Source organism: Camelus ferus, chromosome 2, assembly GCF_009834535.1.
Source record: "Camelus ferus isolate YT-003-E chromosome 2, BCGSAC_Cfer_1.0, whole genome shotgun sequence".
NCBI classification, from domain to species: Eukaryota; Metazoa; Chordata; class Mammalia; order Artiodactyla; family Camelidae; genus Camelus; species Camelus ferus.
The window spans coordinates 106,722,085-106,744,906 of NC_045697.1; the positions used below are offsets into that span (position 1 = coordinate 106,722,085).

General features: G+C 42.7%; 1 protein-coding gene across 1 annotated transcript in view; it reads left to right on the top strand.

The window, feature by feature from the left end:
• DCLK2 (doublecortin like kinase 2) overlaps nt 1-22,822 on the top strand; it is a 136,196-nt gene that overhangs the window by 85,138 nt on the left and 28,236 nt on the right. The window contains 5 exon segments of the mRNA XM_032464782.1: nt 1,749-1,850; nt 2,763-2,813; nt 6,656-6,750; nt 21,685-21,760; nt 22,581-22,689. Coding sequence (XP_032320673.1) covers nt 1,749-1,850; nt 2,763-2,813; nt 6,656-6,750; nt 21,685-21,760; nt 22,581-22,689 — 433 coding nt within the window.

Genomic DNA, 22,822 nt, shown 5'->3' on the forward strand with positions numbered 1-22,822 from the left:
TAAGCTTTTTGAATCATTCATGTTTTTTTGTTTTGTTTTGTTTTGGCTATGGGCAAACTCCTGTTGTTAGAGGTGGGTGAAAGTTACTGGTTTCTTCCCCTCTCAATCACTAATTACTGAACCTTCTGCAAACTGGGGATAATAGTGGCTTTTTCATAAAATTTTGTCAGGATTAAATGAGCTAATATGTGATAGCAGTTGGAAGGGTGCCCATCACAAAGTATGTGCTATTGCTATTACTGTTGTTGTTTTAATTTATTTTTATTTTTGGGGTGGGAGATAATTAGGTTTACTTATTAATTTATTTTTAGAGGAGGTGCTGGACCATGTTTATGCTAAGCATGTGCTCCACTGCTAAGCTATACCCTCCCACCCTGTTTTTGTTAATGTTGTTATTATACCACCACAGTGAAAGCAAGTCTCAGGCCTAATTCTGCTACAAGTACATTTACTAGGAGGCAAAGTTTTTTTTTTTTTTTTAAACTCAGCTATTTAACTTGTGCTGTAGTCTGGACAAGTCCCAACTCTGCCCTTTATGCTTCTGACTACATCCTACATTAAAGATCCATTCAGAATCCAGACTTCAGCTAACCTAGCCTTAGTCAAGGAGCAGATTTCTCTGTTGAGAGCTCGATGTAGGACAGGCTCAGATTCCTAAACCTCAGGTGTAGTTCTGAAGTTCCAGTTACTGGCTCTCTGGATTTACACATCCTGCTCCTGAAAGCGTGGCAGTGCCTTTGAGAAGTTTCCAACCAGTTCACCACACCACTCCTTTCAACAGCGGAATACTCTCCAACACCCATGATGCTAATTAACTAAGCTGGCGTGGCTGTGGCCCCCTCTGAGCGAGGTTTTGATTAGAGTCTTTCAAATGCTAACTAACCTCCCCTGGTGTGTATTTTCCTGATTAGGGTACTTCACTTGTTAATTTATTGCCCCTGGGGTATAGATTAAAACCAACCCACATTTTCATCTTTCTGCATAAATTGAAGTATTTTAATGTGAATTACAAATAATGTGTTATCTGATTTTGCCCTTACAACAAGCCTAAGAAGCAGACTTATTCTTATCCCAGTTTCAGAGGGGTGAAGACTGAGACTTAGACCTAACCGAGGTCCACCAATTAGCAAAGTCAAATCCTTGATTCATCCAAAATCTACGTGACTCCAAAACCAATGTTCATAATTATTCAAATTAGAAGCGATTATTTTAGCTGTGTAATTAGTTCTGGAACTCTGCGTGCTAATTTATTTGGCAGTTGATGGAAAGGCCAAAGTTATTGTTTAAAGCTCGTTTCCTCATTTTTTGATGCTTCATACTTTGGGCAGATGGAAAATAAGACAGCAAGGGGTTCATAAATTACAGCCCTATATATCGTTTCAAAATAAAATTATCAATGAGTTGGAGAGAACTCTTTGTTGTAGCCTTTGCTTCTCAATGCAAAATAATAAAATAATAATTAAAAAATAAGTTGCACATGTGTAGTTAGGCTGCAGGTGTGTGTGAATCAAGCCAGGACCTTGTGATTTCAGCGTTAAGAACTCCATCTGGAACAATGAAGAGATGTCACAAGATGTGAAGCCTAATTTAGGATAACCTCAGGAGTTGCTTTATGTATTAAAGTCGTGTAACAGTGATAAAAAAGATGATCAGGTAATGGTTCCATGCAGTAAACTACTGTAACGTGTGATCGTCCTTTGGTTAAAATTAAAACCAGAGCGATATAATGCACTTCCCTTCCTTTCTAGAATGCCGCGTCTTGAAGTCATCTTATTCTCGCTCGGCAGCTGTTAAGTATTCTGGATCCAAGAGCCCTGGGCCTTCTCGACGCAGCAAATCACCAGCTTCAGGTAATGAACAGGAGAGGAATGGATAGTCACAAAAGGGGCAGATCACTCTCCTTTAATTCTCTTTAATATAAATGAGTGGTCTTTCCCGTCCTGTTTGTAGCTAGGATCCAGAACAGCATAGAGATGACGTGATTTTTTAAATCGAAAAATTTAAGTCTGTTTCTCAAAGTTATAGTAAGTGTCCTAAGAAACTTGTTTTGACACACTTTCTCGAGAACAGTCTTACCTAGAGGCTTCTCCTGGTATTCCCATAGAAGTGTTTCACATTTTGACCAGTGTGAGCTGCATTTTTAATTTTGTGATATTTGATTGTGGGTATTTTCTTCTTTTATTGGTTAAAAACATCCACATAAACCCCTAACAGAACTGTATTTACCTGATAAGTTTCCACAGGCTTTTCCTTCATCAAGCAATTTAATGGTAGCAACGATTATTGTTGGAAAGTAGTGCTACTTATGTCAGAGTCAGACTTAACCTCTAAGTTTCTTTCAGATCCTAAGTCTATATATAGACTTGTCGTAATTTTGTTAGGTTTTTTTTTTTGGCACTTTTAAAAAAATTCAAATATCCCCCAAGTCTTGATATATTGATTCTATAAGGCTTGCTTGTGGTAGTTATGAATAGCTTTGCTGATATCATTTCCCATTAAAGAAAGGACTGTGAAAACCCATGGTTTTACACGTGGGAAGTCTAGAACATGTGAAATACTATCAATAAAAACTGCCTCAAGCATCAGCCTCTCTTCAACTGCCGAGTTTGGGGGAGTTCCTGCAGTCTGCTGCTTCCTCTTCAGCGCCTGCCCCACTTCCTTGAGGTCGGGTTGTTTTACCTTCTCTCTGTGTGCACGTTTAGACTCGCTGAATAACCGCTCTCCTTACTGTCTCCCCCTTTGTGTATACTGCATGTGCACAGTAAAGAGGGGTGGCCACTCCTCCAGTGCCTACTCTGCAGCCAGATCCCCAGGTGAGCCATGATTATTATGGCTTTGTCGCTCTGCTGGGTTTTCGTTTTTTGTCTTTTGCCACATTTCTGTTTCCTTTTGTTCCGTGTCCGTGAATGTGTCTGGCTTGTACCAGTTACGCCTGTGCAGTGTCACGTGCTTCACACGCTCCAGCCTCCCCTGTCTGCTAGAGAGCCCGTCATCTCCAGAGGATCGCCGGGCCCGTCTGTGTGCGCGCTCAGCACCGAGTGAGCAGGACGCACGGCGCTTCAAGGGGTCCTCTGGTTAATTTTGGAAAACAGTCTGTTATTGAAAAAGGCTCTGGGTTGTTGGCAATGTGAAAATGGCCACAGAAGCAGTTAGACTCTTCTCCCCTCCCTCCCCGCCCTGGGTTAATAAGCCCAGCATTCTCTAAAAATATTCCCAGTGTGAATATTTTTAACCAAAAGCATCGCTCTGATGTTAAGCTTATTTCAAATCATATTATGCTTTCTGTAAAGCACCTTAAATGCTGGGAAAGCTAATATCACATGAAATTTGCATAAATACACTTAAGTGACTTTACCAAATGGTAAATGTAGACTTTTGTCAAGTTCTTAGCTTTTGTTTTAGTGATAGGTTTACAGGTGCTTATCATATAAGTAAACTAACTAAATAAAAGTGAGAGAGTGATTCTAGGATCAGGTATTATGATTGGTCCAATTTTGTCTCTCTGAGGTCTAAAGAGGGAAATTAAGACACTGAATCAAAAGCATGTTTCATAGCCATACTTGTCGTGCAGACCAGCTGCTTCATAACATAGTCTAATAAATGCATACATATTTTAAACTAGAACTTAGAATGCTTAGAAATTGATTTTAAAAGCATCTTAGCATTCCAGTACCTCAGATTTTCAACTGAGTCCATGTTTGGATTTGAGTTAAAAAAGTTTACCTTAAACTTTTAAGTTGCAAGATATAAATCATACTTCAGAGGTAGATGCCTTCTTTATAAGAGATTAATTCAGAAGCATGTTCAGCACATAACTGCAGTTACAGAAAACTGAGAGAGAGTTTTGTTTTAGCAAAGCTGTGGTACCCAGAAGTATAACTCATTTTTATAGACTACTTGCTGAGGTATACCTGCTACCGTTTAGAACATTCCATGGGACTAACTGGAATTTCAGACAGAGCGAGTGACTTTGTAAACATCATGTTGTACTTTTTCAATCTTGGGACGTAAGTGCTCCCGTAAGTGACGTCTTCTGGTTGACTAAATTCCTCAACAAAACTCCATTAATCGAAATAGCTAAGTGGTGTGTAATAAACACAAAGAAATTAATCTGGATAACACAAGGGGGTAAATAGTTACCGTAATTGAGTCTTTAAAATCCTCACTTTTTTAGGTTTCTAGCTTGTGGATCTTTCATAGTCCCCCAAGATAAAAGTGTTCAGAGCAAACAAACAAGCAAACAAGAAATCTTCAAGTTTATTTCTTACCTTACAGTGGAGGTGGGTGGTGGGTAAGATCCTTATTTGGGAAGAGAAGATCCTGGGTGTAGTGAAGGAGTGGAGCTGCCCACTGGACACCTTCTTGTTGGTGGCACCAGGGCAAGAAGGGAGGGCACAGTGGGGCCCAGGTCCCGCTTACCCTCCCAGAGACTGGAGAAATGTGCAGATGAATGAAGGACTTCTCACTGGAGAGCATTTTTCAGAACCTTTCAAATGCTATCAGAAATGTAGAGGGCTATACATGACTGAATGTCTCTTTAGGATGGGAGTCATTTGAGGGTAAATGTGGACATGTAGTTACTGATCCCAGTTAAATCCCTGGCAGTGAGCTTTCTTCAACTATGTTTAGACAGAAGGTGTGTTCTTAGAGAGATTGGTCTGGGACAGAGATTACCACTTGCAGGAACCAATTTTTCTTCTTTAGTCCCTTTTCTATCACTGTTCCAAGGAAATCTTTGATACTGAAGTGGCGCCTGAACATCAGTGAAAGTTAACAGCACTCAGTGAGTAGAAACTGGTGACCTGAACAGACTGCTGTGTGGAATGAAGGAAAAAAGGAACCAAACTCAGTGTCAGCTCATAGCAAGCTTATTAGTTCATTGGTCATAATAATCTCTATTTTGTGTGAATTCCCATCCCCAGTTCCCTTAAAAGGGAATTTTTAAAACAGATAGTGTTAATTGAAATGGAACTTTATTGAAAAATAATCAGGGCTGTTGAATACTCTTCGAAGTTTCTAAGGAATTGTGCAGTTAACTTGTGTTGTACTTGCACTCTGAATACCCACATATATCTGTTAAGAAAATCTAGATAACTGACAATTATTTATGAATGAGTGGTTTTAGACTAGAAAAATGAAAGTTTGGTAATTTTAAAATCACTGGAAAAGTTTTTCATCTCTACTGAATTTTTACAATGAGCAGTACAATAAACAGACATGACTGATTCATCTAATCACAAATACTTTTTTTGTATACATATGTTTTTATTGAAGTATAGTCAGTTTACAATGTGTCAACTTCTGGTGTACAGCATAATGCTTCAGTCATACATACACATACATATATCTGTTTTCATATTCTTTTTCACCGTAAGTTACTATACGATACTGAATATAGTTCCCTGTGGTTCCCTGTGCTATGCAGTATAAACTTGTTGTTTATTTTGTATATTAGTTAGTATCTGCAAATCTCAAACTCCCATTTTATCCCTTCCCACCCCCTTCCCACAAATACTTCTTGATCCAGAATTCTACCTCCATTCAAGGACTGGGGCTCACTTTTTTGAGTCACCTATTCAGGACCTGCATTTTGCAGTTTATACTTACTAGCATCATTTAAAATAACAGTTGCCTGCTCCCTTGAATCAAAAATATTTTTTTAAAAGGAAATGGACTTTGCTTTTCCTTCCATAGAGATGAATGGCAGTTTTCATCTCTTTGGGGCAAAAGCATTGAAGATTAATGATAAAAGGGGTTACGAATATTCCTTAGAAGAGAAAAAAAAATACACTGATACAAGATGTTAAATAATAGTTTTGTGAAATTACAGCAGAAGTGCATCCCGGTGATACAGTTAGGAATAAGCAGGGGTCATAGTGAGACTAGCTCTACAAATTAACCCTCCCTTTGAAACAGCAGTGACCATCCTCTTTCTCACATAGGCTCTAAATTGAACTTTTAAAGTATATGGAGGTTTGGAAGAGGGTGTACAAAAAAACCAACAAGATTTGCTAAAAAGTAATGGGGAAATTCAGCTGAGAAGAAAAGAAAATGGAGGGAATTAGAAATAACTAGTCTGGATTAAAAAGAAATTTGAAGAGTGTCTTTTATGACCTTCAAACAAATAAGGGAGGTTTTTACAAGGAAGATGACCAGTAACCTTTTTCCATTAAGAACATACTTAGAAAATGTGTTTGAATTACGGTGGAGTTGATTTGGGGGAGCCATAAGAACGTCTTGGTCATTCAGGTTGGTGTATACCAAGACAGTGGACATTGGACATTGGGGACAAGCTTCTTAGTAAACCATTACAGATACAACGGCCGCTCATTCCCTTGCTGGCTGGCAGGCAGGATACACAGACAAGTTCTCGTTCACATCTCTTAACTCCATAATGTTTTATATATTTGCTTCTGTCACTGTTGGAAAACTATTATTGAAAATAATTGTAGTTTCACTGCTTATTTGTCTGATCCTCTGTCTGTGATGCAGTAAGATACATTATTTTTGCTTTTTTGCTGATTTGCCATCTGCTTGGAGCTTTCAGTGACTCGAATCTCCATTGGAGCTCTGTTGTGCGTGTGCTTAGTGTTTTCACACAACCTCGTTATTTGGGGTTTTAATGACTCTGTCTCCTTTGTTGTCTCATGATCAGTTAATGGAACTCCCAGCAGCCAGCTTTCCACTCCTAAGTCTACGAAATCCTCCAGTTCTTCTCCAACTAGCCCAGGAAGTTTCAGAGGATTAAAGGTACGAAATAGGGTATGTGGCATGTTCGTGAGATTTTTGTTATTTTGAGTTGCATAGTTTAGGAGTTAATCTGTTCAGGGGCTTGGGTGCAGTAACAAATCAAGAAAAGAGTTAAGGATTTGGAGCCAGGAAGACCTGGCTTTGGGTCCTGTGTCCTGTTTCATCTCGGACTTTGGGTCAACACACTTAACTCCTCTGAGCTTAAGTGTTTCCATCTCTTAAATGGGAATGTAAGATTATCATTAGGGTTGAACATAATGTGGTTTTATATAAATAAACAACAGTTTTCCTATTATCAAAGCAGTTTATGATGGCAACATCTTGGAGAACACCATGATTCTTTTCTTAAAATGTCATTTAAAATCATGATTTTAATATTGTTGCCATAATTTGACTTTGTGAAAATCTAAAGTAGAGTGAATTCTAGCATAATAGTTATATACATAAGTAGTAACACAAGAAAAATATGTCCATTTTGGTGAAGAACTTAGAAATAAATCTTAGGTCTAGATGGTGATGGTGGTGGCCTGAAAATGTAAATAGTAACTTTAACATGATTAAACAGTTGGTTTAACAGTCGTTTTATCTCATAGAGAAGAAGAATGATGAGCCAAGCCAGATTTACAGGATTTCAACAAGATTAATTTGATTTAATAGCTCTCAATAATTTAAATTTATAAGAGGAAATTTACCTGATAAAATAGCAGTATGTGATTGTTCTTAAAGATTGAAAGTTTTCTTTTGTAGAATCGATGAAACTGTCTGTATGGTCATGTACTTTAAGAAGACTGGGAGGTACTCAGTGCTGTGATGTACACGTGTATTAACTTTTATTCCCTTGGGAGTGTTTGGTTGACATCAGAAATACTTTCATTAGGAATCGAAAGTTGGTTGCCTAAGCCCTTCAGATATTGTCCGAGTGGGTTTGTTTATCCCAAGGATGTTGGAGAATGTTTTTCCCTAGTGAAATGAGAGGTAAAAGCCCCAGCATGCCTGGTGAATGAGGGATGAGAACCCAGCAGGCTGGCGGGGCAGTTGGTCTGAGGGTCCTCCCTGCCTGGAGGGCTCTGTCCTCCACCTGACTCCCAGATGCGTTTGTTCTGTCCTAAGACTGTGTGTCTGCCTCTAGAGTGAACTTGCATGATTTTTGTCTAAGTGCCTGACATCAAAAAGAGAAAAGAACATATCGTCTGTTTTTGTGCCTGTTTGCTTAAGTATGCTGGGACTGAGACCAGTAGTGACTTTGGGATTTGGAGCATATCGCTCTCAGGAACCTCTACGTGCTGGAAACTCTTTATGCTTAGCAAAAGAACCAGGCATTTTCTGAGGTGCTAAATTGGCTTAGATCAGTTCACAATATGGTTTCCATGGAATTCTTAAATGTTAACTCCAAAAGAAAAGTTATGTCAATTAAATCAATTAAAAATCACGAATTCTTTTCAGCTTTTCTTTCCCAACTTTTCCCCAGAATAGACTGAAGGTGCTCTGTTTTTTTAAAAAAAATTTTAGTTGAAGTATAGTCGGTTTACAACGTTATGTCAATTTCTGGTGTATAGCATAATGTTTCAGTCATACATGTACATACATATATCCCTTTTCATATTCTTTTTCATTATATGTTACTGCAAGATACTGAATGCAGCTCCCTGTGCTATACAGTAGAAACTTGTTGTTTGTCTATTTTATATGTAGAGGTTAGTATCTGCAAATCTTGAACTCCCAATTTGTCTCTCCCCTCCTCTTTCCCCCAGCAGGATGTGCTCTCTTTTTAATCCGGGTAACTTTCAGGAGAACTGAAGTGAAAATCAAGTTGATTCACCCCTTTTCCGGTTTCAGTTGTTACATCATTCATCAAAGCAAAAGCAAGTGGCTCCTAGTCCTGGTAATTGTCAGCCGAGGGCAAACCAGCATGAGCTTTCCTGTGGTCCACCTGCGTGGACCACTTGTGCTTCTCCCCCGGCTGTTGCTGTAGACAGGGTTGTCCCTGCTTACCCGGCATCTTGGTTATTTCCCCCTTTTTGTTGTCTGTCAGTAACCTGGGCCTCCATCTTTCTTCCTAGTCCATCTTCAGCTCTCAGCTGAAGATTGTCCTTTTGTGTTGTTGCCACGAGGTCAGTTGGTGCTGCTTGCTGCTCTGAGTACACATCCATCCCTTCACACATGCACACAGACTTGCAGGAGGTCACTTGAAGGTGCAGAAATCCGGAGTGAAGATTCGTGGAATTTTTAAAACTATACATTGTATTATTGCTGAGACATTACATAAAATTGTCCTCACCAGACAAGGTGTATCTTACTATTGTAACCCTAGCATTCAGCACTCGCAGTTCCTTGGCACAGAGGAATTGCTCAAGGATGACTTACTGCTGCAAAAAGAGATGAAGAAGGTTAAGGGGAATGCCGATTCCTGGTCAAGACTGAAGATGAGATTACCAGTCAGATATCCTTCTGTGACCCGCCCCCCAACCTTCCCTTTATCCTCCACCACACCTGAGGCTTGGCTAACAGCTGTGAGACCTGTTTTTGTTTTTCTTTTGATCATCTGTAAAATAAGGATGTTTGACTTTAAATGACTGCTGCAGCGCGAAGACTATGGTTCTTTAAGTTGCAAAAACCTGTCTGGGAAGCTGAGGAGTTGTTTCTCTCCCTCTCACTTAAAAGCTGATAAAGAATCACTGAATCTTACGTTAAATATTAGCAGCTAAAGAAACCTCTGTCGCACGCATCAGCTGTTAGGACACGTGCTGAACCTCTCTGACCCCTGTCTGTGCCCAGTGACCATGCCTTGGGGACATTTCATCTCATTGCAGTGCCCTGCAATGCACGCTGTGTGTTGTCCTTGGGATGGAAACCTTCTTCTGAAAGATGGGGCATCTTAGTTGTGCTCCTTGCCGTACAAAATGCCCTCGTTTCGATGTCATTGTGAAGCTCTAGTCAGCATCTGTCCGCGTTTGTGTCATTTTCTCTATTCAGAGGCACTACAGATAGAGAATTACAGATAATTGCCACGCGTTAGTGCTGTGCTTTTTCCTTCCCCTTCATTGAAAACAGCTTATTAAGATCAGTTAGGAGGGATGTCTGACAGCAGCGGCTGCTCTTCATGGGCGGGAACTCTTTACCACTATTTGTCCTAGTTAGATGCTTTTGTGGCTTTGGGGGTAGATAATCTTTTTCCAGAGATGCAGAGGATTGACAAAACCAAGCTAACCAAGCCAGGACAGCACATGTGGTAGTTGACATTCACATCTTTCTGCTTCCCGTTTTGGCAGATTTTTATTTTTGGGGGGGTGCTATCCATGTGGGCACAATGTGGTGGCCAGTCAGTGACATGGTGGTGTACAAGTTACTAAAAGAATTTACTAGAGATAAAGTATGAGAATAGAAAGAGTTTATTAGGGGTACCCCACCATAGACAACAGTTGGTCACTCAGACAAGGGGTGCCTGTGGGAGCCCCGAGGGCCGGTTGTTGGGGTCTTTTATGAGGTCGGGTCACAAGGTGCCTGATGGGCTTGTGCACAAGGCTCTGATTGGTTGCAGATGAAGTAAGAGATTTAGCGTTTGTGTAGGGCGGTGGGGTTTATGACTCTGGTAGGGTGGGCTGAAACAAGCCAGCCTGAGCTATGGTGAGATTAGGCGTTACCTAGGGCTATTAGTTTGTTAGGGGAAACAGGCCCAGTAAAGAATGTACTTTATGTGTCGAGGGATCACAGGCAGATGTCTGAGAGCCCAGGAGTGGGGGCTGTTGGACTTTGAAGGACTTAAGTTGTCCCAAAACAAGATCTGAGTTTTCCTTAGTAGGGAGTTAAGCCATTAAGTCAGAGGGAAGTAGAATCTGATACTCGCTGTGTTCACAGAAGATCATGCTCTTTAAGGGGCTGGACCGAAGCCAGGAGAAGAAGAAAAACTTTCCTTAGGTTGTGAATATTTTTTGCAAGGTGGGGGTGTTAAGAAATAGAGTGGCAATCAAGTAATTAAGGTTCTTGAAACCTAAAGCTGAAAGATGTCAGGACAACCAAGAGTTAGTTGTACCTCAGTTACAACTTTTTGGTTTTGCTAGGTAGTTACCTAAAACCACAGAATGTGGAAACTGGAAGTGGTCTCAAATCTTCTAATCTGTCTTCATTTCATAGGTGGAGAAACTGAGGTTCAGACATGCGGTGTGACTTGCTCAAGGTCCCAGTGGCCAGCTGGGATTCCTGACTCTTTCAGGGTCTCTGTCTCTAACCTCTGATGCCCCTCCCCACCACCCATCACTGGCAGGTGCACTTCTGTGATGCAGCACAGGCACCCCTTGGAAATGCTGTGCTGTGTAGGTCTTTTGGGAGTGTTGGTGCCTGGGTTTAGATACACACAAATGATCTGAATGAAAACGGGTTGTGAGATTGGGAAAGGAGGAAGGAGGGTTAGGGAAAGGAGAGGGGGTACTGAGGTGCAGGGGAGGGTGGTGAGGGGAGGTGGAAAGATAGAGAGGAATGCCTGTTGACAGCTCTTCCTGTGAGACTTGGCAGAGGAGATTATTCGCACGGGTCTAATGGGAGTTCTTTTCAAGTGAAATGGTCACGTTGTGTGACCAGCACTTCTCCCCGACCCCTTAAATCTTTAGCGAAATGATAAAGGTCACAGTAGGTGAGGGTTATTGGTTCTCTTTGGAAGCCAGCAGTGGAACTGAGTATTGTCAAGAGTGGCACAGGTTGGAAACAGATGGTGTAGTCCAGGCCCAGCAGGTGCGTGGGGCCCCGGACGTGAGATCATGTTACGTGGTGGGCCTGTGATGGAAGCCATGTTGTGAGTCCAGTGGCTTAACTGGTCTTTGCGAGCAGAGCCCATGCTCGTGACCACACCTAGCCCCAGGGACAGAGTGAGAGAGCAAGGCCAGTCTGTTAAACAGATGATTGGAACTGCATAGTTGGACCAGAAATTCATAAAATGAGTTGCTGGGGCCATGGGCTTCTTCCCAGAACTTAATCCCGAGGGATGAGAAGTTGGCTTTGCTTCCATATGGATTGAGGGAATCTGGCTTTTCTAAAAGACAAGGCCACTCACAGTGATAGTCACGTGGGGAGGAGGCATTTTTGCCGCCAGACTTGAGCTGCCTCTGTGACGGTGACTCCAGGCTCCCCGCCCTCAGGCACACGAGGAGCCCACAGCCTTGGGGTGAGGCTAGTTCATGCCAGGTCCTACTAGGCCTGGGCCAGGAGGGTACATGACTCCTCAGGACTCTTGTTTATCTTTCTTTTAATCTCCTTACTTAACTAAAATTTTCTGTTCCAGTTGGTCTCAGTTAAGCTAAGGGATCCCCTTAGGCCAGAGATGGCACCCCCCCGAGTGTGCAATTTCACAAGAAGAGAGGCTCAAAGAAGGGTGTCACCCAGAGCCCCGTTGTCCCAGGTGGACACAGGACGGTGCTGTGGTTCTGCGGGTAAGCCCGGAAACCAGGGTGCCCGGGTTTCATCTGGGCTTGGCCCCTCACGAGCTGTGGGGCCTTGGGCAAGTCACATCACCTTTGTCTGTCAAAAGGGGAATGCATAGGCCCTCAGCACAGGTCTGAGGTGAACTAAGTGTAGAGAAAGAGCCCAGAATAGCTTTGTTGTTCTTTCTTTACTGTAAGTCTTGGGGTTTCCAGGTTCAGCTTTCACATGAGGGAGGTTTCACTTAGGAAAGCATGTTGATGTGCATTTGGGTAGGAGAAGGAAAGAGAAAGTGAGAGAAGTCAGACTCCAGGTTTAACCACCTTCTCTGCTCTTGTTCCCATTTCCCCTCCCAGCTGCACCTTCGTCTCTGCCTCCCTGCCCTGCACAGTCCAGCCCTATTAGTAATCTGGGTAATTCTATTAGTAACAAGTTATCCCAGAATTTAGCATCTTAAAACAACAATACAAAATTATTTTCTCTCAACAATTCTTGTAGGTCAGGAATTCAGGAGCAGCTTAACTGAGTGATCTGGCTTAAGATCTTTGATGAGGTTGTGGTTGAGATGGACACCAGGGCTGCAGTCACCAAAGGCTTGAGTGAGAATGGAGGACCCCCTTCCAAGGGGGCTCACTCACTCAGTGGCAGGTTGGTACCATGGGCCGCACCCCCTCCCCCCATAAGTTGGTTTCAGTGTCCTCAGAACACGGCAGCTGGCTTTCCCCAGAGTGAGTGACTTGAAAGAGAGGGAGAGTGCAGGCAGAAGTTCCCCGTCCTGTGACCTAGCCTGGGAAGTCAGACACCATCATTTCCATGATAGCTTAGCGGTCATAAATGCTAGTGCAGTTCTGCATTGGAGGAGGCTACACAAGGGCATGAAAATCAGGAGGTGAGGCTCACGGGAACCGTTTGGAGGGTGGCTCCCTCACCCCTGCTCTCAGCTTTCCTCTTGCCCAAGGTTTCTTTCCTAGGCTGCCTCTGCTCTCCCTTTGGAGGACCACAAAACTCTCTCTCCCCATCAATCTCACTGCTTTGTTCTCCTTCCGGTCCTTTTGTTCTCCAGACCCATCACTCCCTGCACATTCCTTTCTCTCCTCTTCAGATCCTCGAATCCCACCACCACTGACGTTTTCTTGTCTTAATCCGCATCTTCCTGATCCCGCCTCTTCTCCTTGACCTCAGCCCATGATCTCCTGTTTCCTCTGCCCGAGCTCCTCCCAGTCCCTTCAGTCTAGCTGATAACTTCCCCTTTGGGGCTATTGACTGTGCTGCTTAAATCACAGCGTTTTCTTTGGGACAGATAGGCGGTAAAGAGTACTAAATGTGTCATCAGCTGCCAGACGGATGAAGAAAGCACTTCCCTGAAATTTAATTCATCATCCATGTCCTGGTTTAAGACTTTCAAGGCTGTGGTAACTCAAGGCTTCAGAGTCAGGGGCACATCTGTGGACACTGGGGAATAAAACGCCTCGTGTTTTGATGCCGAAGCGTGTGCCCAGGGGCTGTCTACTGTGAGCATTCCTGTTGGTTGAAAGAAGAAAGAAAAAAAGTACATTTGGAACATTATCCAACATCTTGAGATTATAAACTGTCTGATGTGCTGATGTTTTATCTGATGATGTCTCGTGGGTCTGCTGGTGGTGAAAGATTTTCCAGATTTGTGAAGTGTGATGAAAGGGCTGGTAGTATCTCATCCTGATTGGCAGAGCTAAAATGTAACTCTTTGACCTTCTGAACTCAAAACTTCTTTTCAAAGCCGTGAAATGTAAATCCACGGTAGCTTCTGACCTTCAACGTTTTCGCTTTTCCCTGGAGCTTTGGTTTTTCTTGGGTATTTAAAACTAGTTAATGGTCTTCAGTACTTTTATACCCTCCTTATTACCCCAGGAATGTGGGGTGGTGACTTCATCTCTGAGCGTAATTGATTTTGTTGACAAAAGCAAAAGAAAAAGCAGGACCAAGCCGTTTTGAAGACCTCCGTGCCCTAACAAAATAAATCATCGTAATGAACCTCAGGCTCTGTTTGAGGTCAGTGATTTGTACATTGTAGTTGCTCAGTAAATGGAGGCATTTGGTGGGTAAATGGCTCAGTTGGGCAGAAGCCCACTTTGTGGGGATGGAGGGAGCATTTGCCAAGCAAATCAGCATATAAGTAGGTCAATTGTAAAAACTTCATTTAAATGTAAGCAGCATGTTTGTTCATCTTCAACACCCCCTTATTCGTGAAAGTGAGTCATTAGGAATTCTTCTCCGCATGTTAGGTAACTGGGTGGCGTTAAGACTTAGGGGTTGTGGCTGTGAGCTGACCTGGGCCAGAGCCGGACGTGGGTAGCTCCGTAGTTGGGGCTGGGGAGGCGGGCACCTCTCCCACCTTCCAGGCATCCCGGAAATCAGTGATAACCTCACACGGAAAGCCTGCAGGCATGCTTAGCAGGTGGGCATGGCCATGCCACCTGCTGCTCACAATCCAGTAAGCCAGCGCTTTGCTTGAAAGGCTCACTCCTACGGTTGGGATGAGACTCTGCTGGTGTTGGCGGGCCGTGTAGTCAGGGGAGGGGGCAGCGATACTCAGGGGAAGGCACAGGTCCGCAGCTTCCACACAGCCCTGTTCATAGGCGGGAGCTGGCTGCTGCCTCCACCCGGGCACACGAACAGGCGGTGGGTTCTGTTTACCACTGTTCGCCTCTGCTAACCAGTCACACGTCTCACGCACCGAGACCCCTTTCAGCTGTGCTCAGTGGAAACAAATCTAAGATACGGCTGCAGGTGAGACCACTTTGTGCGCTACCAGCCCCTAGGCGCTGATTCAGATTAGTTGTTCTCATATCTCATTATTAAAACCGAAGTGTTTCAGAGTCTGCTGTCACAAATCCAGTACAAAAGTGTTAAAGCTTCTGTTTTTAAATGGTTGCCTAATTTACACTGACTTTCCTTCTAATCAATGGAACTGATGTTTCTGATACTTAAAAAAAAAAAGCCATAAAAATGATAATGGAAGCAAATCTATTTACAAGTAATATCTAGTATACTGATTTAAAAAATTCTTTGGTACATTTCAGGGGGTATCTTATTAAAGGAAAATTTTTCTTAAGATTTCTATGTGAGGAAAGGCTGTGAATTTACCAACTTATATATTGTTTGACTGAATTATAGGAATGTGACTGTAGTTATGTAATCTGAAAGCATGTTCTAAATATACTACAGTGAGTATTTTAATCAGTGAATCTGGTGTAGGGTGGCACCCCTGAGTTACTTTAATAGCCTTGCAAGACTTCTTTCCCTGAGCTCTTAGAGGAGGTCATAGTGTGAGACTAGCCAAATAGCCCCTGGGCTCTGTAGTCAGACTTGGATTTAGATTTTGAATCCACATTTGCTGTGGTGTTTGGGCAAGTTATATAACCCCTCTGAGCTTTTGGTTTCTTCACAGACCAACAGAGATGGTGATAATATATCTAATTTATGAAAGTACTCATTTTAGGACGTGGCATAAAACAGGCATTCAATAAACTGTAATGAGTGTCTTCTTTCCTTTTCTCACAAAGAGAACATTGTTCTTGGGCTGTAGGTGACTCTCAATGTTTATAGACTGTCGGATGAGTGACGGAGAGAACTTAAATAGGATAACTGAACGATTAATTACAGTTACTGCCAGAAACTTCCTCCACAGAGGTTTTCTTTTTTTTCTTTTGTTGTATATGTAGTTTTCTTTTATATATATATATATATATTTTTTTTTTTTTTAATTGCAGTAGTCAGTTTACAGTGTGTCATTTTTCTGGTGTACAGCACAATGCTTCAGTCATACATGAGCATACATATATTCGTTTTCATAGTCTTTTTCACTGTAAGTTACTACAAGATATTGAATATAGTTCCCTGTGCTATACATTATAAACTTGTTAATCTATTTTATACATAGTAGTTAGTATCTGCAAATCTCGAACTCCCAATTTATCCCTTCCCACCCCCTTCCCCCACTGGTAACCGTGAGTTTGTTTTCTTTGTGAGTCTGTTTCTGTTTCGTAAATAAGTTCATTTGTCAGAGGTTTTCAACCTAAGCTACACATTAGATCTGTGGAGCTTTAACAAATGCTGATGCCTGGGCTCTGCATCCAAGGACTCTTTAATAGGTGGTGCAGCCTGGCGATAGAATTTTTCAGATCTTCCCAGTTGATTCTAATGTACAGCCAGAGCAGAGGACGTCTGCTTTGTAACAACCATACACTGGGGTTTACTCTGCTCTAGAGTTTCAAAGTGTAAGAGGTTGGAGAAAAAACTTCCCTACGAAAGTTCTTGTAGACCAGAGGTTTATTTGCTTGTGCCCAAATTTGGCCCATTGCCTGCTTTTCTAAATAAAGTTTTATTGGAACACAGCCATGCTCATTTGTTTCTGTTTGGCCTCTGGCTGCTTTCAAGCTACAGCAGCAGAGCTGAGTGGCTGTGACGGAGACCAGATGACCCACAAACACTAAACTGCTACTCTCTGGCCCTTTACAGAAAATGTCTCTGACCCCTGCAGTAGGCCACTTAAAAATGGAGTGCCGTTTTCCAAGATGCTTTGAGAAAGTCACCTCACCCCACAAGTATATCTGCTGGATTCTGTTCAAGTGCTTCCTTTTATGAAAAACCAGAATGGAGTATGTCCAGCATTATACTCAAGAGTAGCATGAGATAATGCATTGATGGAACCATTTTTGCTATTTTTTTTTGAGAATTGCCTATTTCTGAATAAAACTTTGTATTTTTAGTACCCCACTTAACACTTCTCTTTAAATTTCAAGTTCTGTAGAAATAGTTAACAATCCACTTATCAAAGAAATTTAATGTAGGACACTCTGACTTTATTTCCTTGCTAAAAAAAAAAAAGGAAATCTGGCATGTTACTGATGATCAGATGTGCTCAGTCAGCCACGAATGCCCTCTTCAGTGATGCTAGCAGTTGAGGGCACTTTATAGCTTTTTCTGCTGTGTTTTCAAGTCTTTTTAAAAAAGTTCTTAGAAGCAGATTCGTGTGCATTTTCCTTCCTTGCTTACTCATAAAAGTGGAACTGCTGCTGCCAGAGAGCAGGTGGGTGGGGCGGCGGTGCAGGCATAGAATGTGCTTGGCAGAATCTTCAGTCTTTTCCATCACCCATCAGGACCTCATCAGGAAATATGTCCCCTCCTCTCCCTACTCCTAAACATAATTGCACCTTTTGGAACCAGTTAGCAATTATGGAAGATGTCTTGAAGGAGCCCAGGTGCTGCCATCCGTGTGCACTTCACTGAGGAGCGTCTGGCTAACATGTGGCATCGGGCCCTGTCTCCGTGCTGTCTCAGCATCCTGGCTGCTGACAGAAGCACAAACACTCGTTAGCATTTTAAGAGATTTTAATACAAAATTTTACTTTGACAATGGAAGTGGCACGGGTTTCATCAGGGATGCCATATTTTAACCTCTCCTCGCTTCAGTAAGACACTAATTCTCTTATAGGGAGCAGGGCAATCCATAAATTCTACCTGGTGAATGGTGAGGATTTTGCAATCGTAGCTTCCACTGCGTGTTTCCCTTGTTCTTTTTCTGCATGTCTCTTGGGGCACCCAGGGTGCTTTGCTTTATATTTGACAATTTTAATATTTGCCAGGGATCTGTGCAGAGCTCTTGGTGAATACCCAGCTTTCCGTGGATTCTCGGAGCACCAGGCTTCATTGCCAGGAGGTCACGTGAACTTAATCGCTAGATGTGTGATTCACTGAGCCAAGTGTGTGTCTGTGCCTTAGCAAAGTGGTCCCTCTCACCAGCTTCTTGGTCATTTGTAACCACCAGAACCTTGGAAACCGTATCCTGAAATGCTGAGGTTTCTTGGAAGGATTTTAAGAGTACACACATGCTGCTTCATAAGACTGTAAACTTCCAGGCAGCAGTGGATCTTTGTATCCTTTAAAAATCCAGCACGGATTATTGCTAAGAGAGGAAAGGAAAACTGTCCCTGTGTCTAATCACATTCTGTCTCTTGAGCTGTGTTTATTGTGATTCCCTAATTTTTTCATGTTTTCATTTTCTTCGTGAAAGCTTTTTTTAAAATAAAGGAACATATTTGGATAGGTCACCAGATATGTCACTCCTTTACTCTGTGTGTGTATATATGTTCTTAAATGCTTGGGGTTTAAAGCTTAAATCATTCCATTTGAGAGTATGGAAAAACGCTCTTCTTGGCCGTCATTATTTGCTAAGAAAGCCGCGTTTCTTGATGATTTAGCGATGCCTTCGTCAGGTACAAGTGAAAGTAGCCTTTGACTCGGGCCTGCGCCCTCACCCTCTCCACGAGGCCGCCTCTGAGGCCAAGGCTCTAATCCAGTCGCCGTTCTCTTTCAGTCACTAGAGAGCCAGCCCCCACCACCTGCTCTGTCTCCTGCTCTCTTTCCTGGCTCCTCGCCACCTCTGAATCCCAGAACAAACCAGATTTGTAATTGCTGGACTGTACAGGGACTCAGGATAGGTGGGAGTGGGGGGTTTAATCAAAAGAAACACCAGGAGAGTTACAGTGGTTGACAGGAACTCAATAAACACTCCGAGGAGTCACCCATCCGTGTGAAAATGGACAAGGAGGTAAAAGTGCCTGCAGTCGGCCCTTCCAAGGCTTCCTTCTTAGCCGTCGAGTCAGAACACACCCGCTAACTGGCTTACCCTAGTTGTTAGAGAAATGTTACCTGCTTCCAGGAGAGCAGAGCAAGCACGTGGGTGTTGGCGGTGGGGACAAAGGCAGGTCCCCGGACCTCAGCAGTGGCTGTGGGTTGTGCACACCGCATACTTCCCGGGCTCTGAGTGTCGGGAAGGAAGATGGTTCCCGCCCAGTGCCCGGGCGGAACCCAGCCAGCAGTGTCCCAGGGTGGGGGGCTGCCCTGTGCTGGGCTGTGGATTTAGACGTGCAGGTAAGCCGTTCACCGGCCACTGTTGCTCCCAGGCATTGACCACCCCACCTCCCATCCCCTCTCATCCCCATAAGCTATGATTTTTCCATTTATCTTTTCAAATATAATTTCCCCCCAAAATACATTCTTCTTTATTCCATTAAGAATTTGGTTGATATGAATGTAATTTGGATCTTTTACTCCCTTGGGTGACAATTTTCAATCTAGGAAGGGTGGGATTAGAAGAGGAACAGACTTGGAATGAATTATTGAGCAAAAGATCTCATAAAGCCATTGTGCATTCAAAAATTCAAAAACATTTCTCAGCCGCTTCTTTCAAGGCCCTATGCTAGATGTTTTAAGGAAAGATAGGAATAACTAATATTGTGTTAGTGTTACATGTCAGTGACTGTGCTAAATGATTGTACATGCATGAGCTAATTTTAATTCTCTAGAAATCTTTGAGCTAGGTGCTGCTACTGTCCCTCTATTCAGAGCAGAAAATTAAGACTTGGAAAGTTTTAGCAACGTTAAAAAAAAAAAAAAAGATTATTGGAGTTAGTATAAGTATAAAATAGGTGGAAAAAAAAGGTGACAAACAAATTGGGCAGGTGAGTAGGAGGATAAACCATGGCCTGGCTGCCGTGCTGGAGACAGTGGGGTTATTCTGCTGGTAACCAAGATGCAGTGAGGTTTTGGGATCCTAGGGGTGATGCCAGAACTGTCGTTTGGAAATGTTTCTCTGGCAATAATCATAGAATGGGAGAGGCCGTAGGTAAGGAGCCTCGGATGGGGGTGCACACTGAGGAGGACCCGGACGAACGGAGCAGAGAATGTCGTGGTTTTCCTTTCACCTTCCCTTCGTGTCCCCTCTCTGGGCCGCAGTTTTGAAAGCCTTGCTTTTAAAAACATTCTAGCATAAATTCCTGCTGGTTTTGAAGTTGCCTTCAATTTCAGTGGCAAAAAAAAAAAAAAAAAAAAGAGAAAGAGAGAGAGAGAACAAAACCAGCAAAAAAGCTAAATTTTGAAAACCTTTGGTTGGCCACCTTGTAGCTTGAGGAAACTGATTGAACCCTGAGAGGCCGGCTGAACACCGGCGTTTTCATCAGGCTAAGCGTGGCTAGAAAGGGGCGCACACGCACACCCACGTTCCCGCACGACTACACACGCGTCAGAGTGCAGGAGACAGACACTTACAAGAGGCGTGTTTGCCACTCAGGACAGGGGCTCATAAGTGGGTCTCAGCGCTGCTTTTCCTCAGCCCTGGGTGTCCTTAAAGGACATGTTGCTGCTGCTTTTACTGGCCACACAGGTGTGGTTACATGGGATCTGAGAAAACAGCCTAATTTTTACATGCCTTTTGTTCTTGAGACTGATATTTTACCCCAGAACAGCTTCTGGATGATCCTGTTGGAAGGAATTTTTATAAGGATTGGGCTCTCCTGGATTGTACCAAACTCAGCACCTGTGAGGTTCTCTGCTTTACCCAGAGGAAGGGAGTGGACTCAGTGTCTCCAACTTGTGGGCCCTGTGGGAAGGGTGGGTCCCTGCCCTGGAGAGGCTGTGTCCTTGATGCTTTCATTGAGCAAGTCTGAATTAGGAACTTGTGCACCAGGCTCCGTGCTACACTCAGGGATGCAGGGATGAGCAAGGATAGCCACTGTGAGGCAGAAGCTACCAGGATAGCTCAGGCAGAGAGGTGAGCATGAAAACACACTCACACACAGAAATGTCAAAGATGCGTCTCAGTGTTCAGTAAGTCCTTTGACCTTGTAAACTCCTGAAAGGAATAGTTTAAAAAAAAAATGAAGAAGGAAAATTAAAGATGAAAGGGAAAAGATTGAGTTTGAAAGTGTAATAGCCCTTGGAAATGAAGAAAAGATTTCATAAGCCTACAGAATAATAAATAAAATAGAATAAATAAAAATAAATGTATGAACAATGTTCATAATGTGAGTTTTTCAGTTCACCTAAGAAGTAGAAATATTTCTCTGTTAGACTGGGAACTTCAGCTTTTTGTTAAGCTGAAACCTACCTCTTAGTTTTATCTTTTGTTTCCCTCTGGTTCCTAGTAAAAAGAAAAATTCCTTATGATGCTCAAGAGTCATTCCCACTCTCTTGGGGGGTAGAGAAGTTTGTTGAGCCAGGGCTGCTCTCTGGATCCTGAATCCCCAGGAGGGTGTGCAGGTGATGCAGTCCTGGACGTGTGGCTGGGAGGAACTCGCCCTCAGCAGGGACCCCAGTGCTCAGCACAGGGGAGGCTGCTGGATCTGGGGGCTCAGCGCTGACATTCTTGGAAATCCCTACAGTCCTAACCCTACTGTGCCGCCATAACTACTTTGTGCATTGATTGTGCCGTGGGTCTCCTTATTGAGATCAGAAGTAACACAGCATCAAGGAAGAGTAGCACTGTCAGTTCTGCTACTAATACTAATGGAAAACACTGTGTCTAAGGAAGAACTGTATTGACGGGGTTGTATGTGGGAGAGAGGTGAGCTGAGAAGCAAGGGGGCGCTCCTCTGTGTCTGTGTCATTATATTTGTACAGTCGGACAGCACTTTCTCTCCTCTAAGGATTAACCAGCTAGAGATGTGTAAGCGTATCCTGATAAGTAACGTGCGCTCTCTTCTTCAGCAGACGTCTGCACATGGCAGATCTTCTTCCAATGTAAATGGTGGACCTGAACTTGATCGTTGCATGAGTCCTGAAGGTAGTTCTCAACCTGATGATTACTTTTATAAAGGAAGCCATTCACAGTGAACTTGGCGGCCACCCAAAATCCACTTGTGCTAAATTACGATCTCCCTAAACAGGGATGTGATCATGTCACTAGTTCGTCTGTTTAGCCTCAGTGGGCAGGGGTCACATCAAGATACACAGAATCTCACTGTTAATGAAACTATCCCAATTTCAAATCTTAGTCTTGGGTTTCCTTTATTTTTCCTTAGTGGCAATCTGCTCATGATTCCTAAATGTAGACTGTGTTTTTTCTTAGATAACTAATAAATGGGTTTCTGTGATGTCTGCTGTGTTCTGGGCACTGGAGATACATTGTGAAAAGTAGTTAGTCTTAACTACTTCCTCCTCTTTTTTGAGAAGACTTTGAGCCAGGAATTAGCCTTAACAAAGCATCTTAACTGGCCAGAGTTTTCTTTACTAGAAAATCTTGAGGAGAAAATTTCTAAGATTAAGTCCCCACCATCGTCCCCTTCCCCTTTCCCCAGAGTTGACAAAAAAGTTTACAAAGTTTTAGTTAGACTTCCCTTTTACCCAAAGCTAATCACTTACTTTTCAGCTGATATTTCAGGATTTTTTAGGTTTATTGACTATGTTGGTTTCTGATTCCAACCAACAAGGCAAAAGGAAATTGATGATTTAGGTGTTCTATTCAGAAAATACACTCAGATTTTCCTTAGTTTTACCATAGATTTAGAAATAAATGTGTTGTGATTTATTATTTTACAAATATGTAGGAATCAGGATGAAATGTTGATGTGTTCATTAGACTTTGCATTTATCCTTTTTTGCAGGTGTGAATGGAAACAGGTGCTCTGAATCGTCGACTCTTCTGGAGAAATACAAAATTGGGAAGGTTATTGGTGACGGCAATTTTGCAGTAGTCAAAGAGTGCATGGACAGGTGCGTGGATAGTGAGGATAACCATTTGTTCACCAACACGTACATTCCTCCCTGGGAGTTTATTCTGAGTGAATAAAAGGCCTTCTGAAAGAGTGTATACTTGGGACCAGTAATTTTGCATCCCCACAAGAAA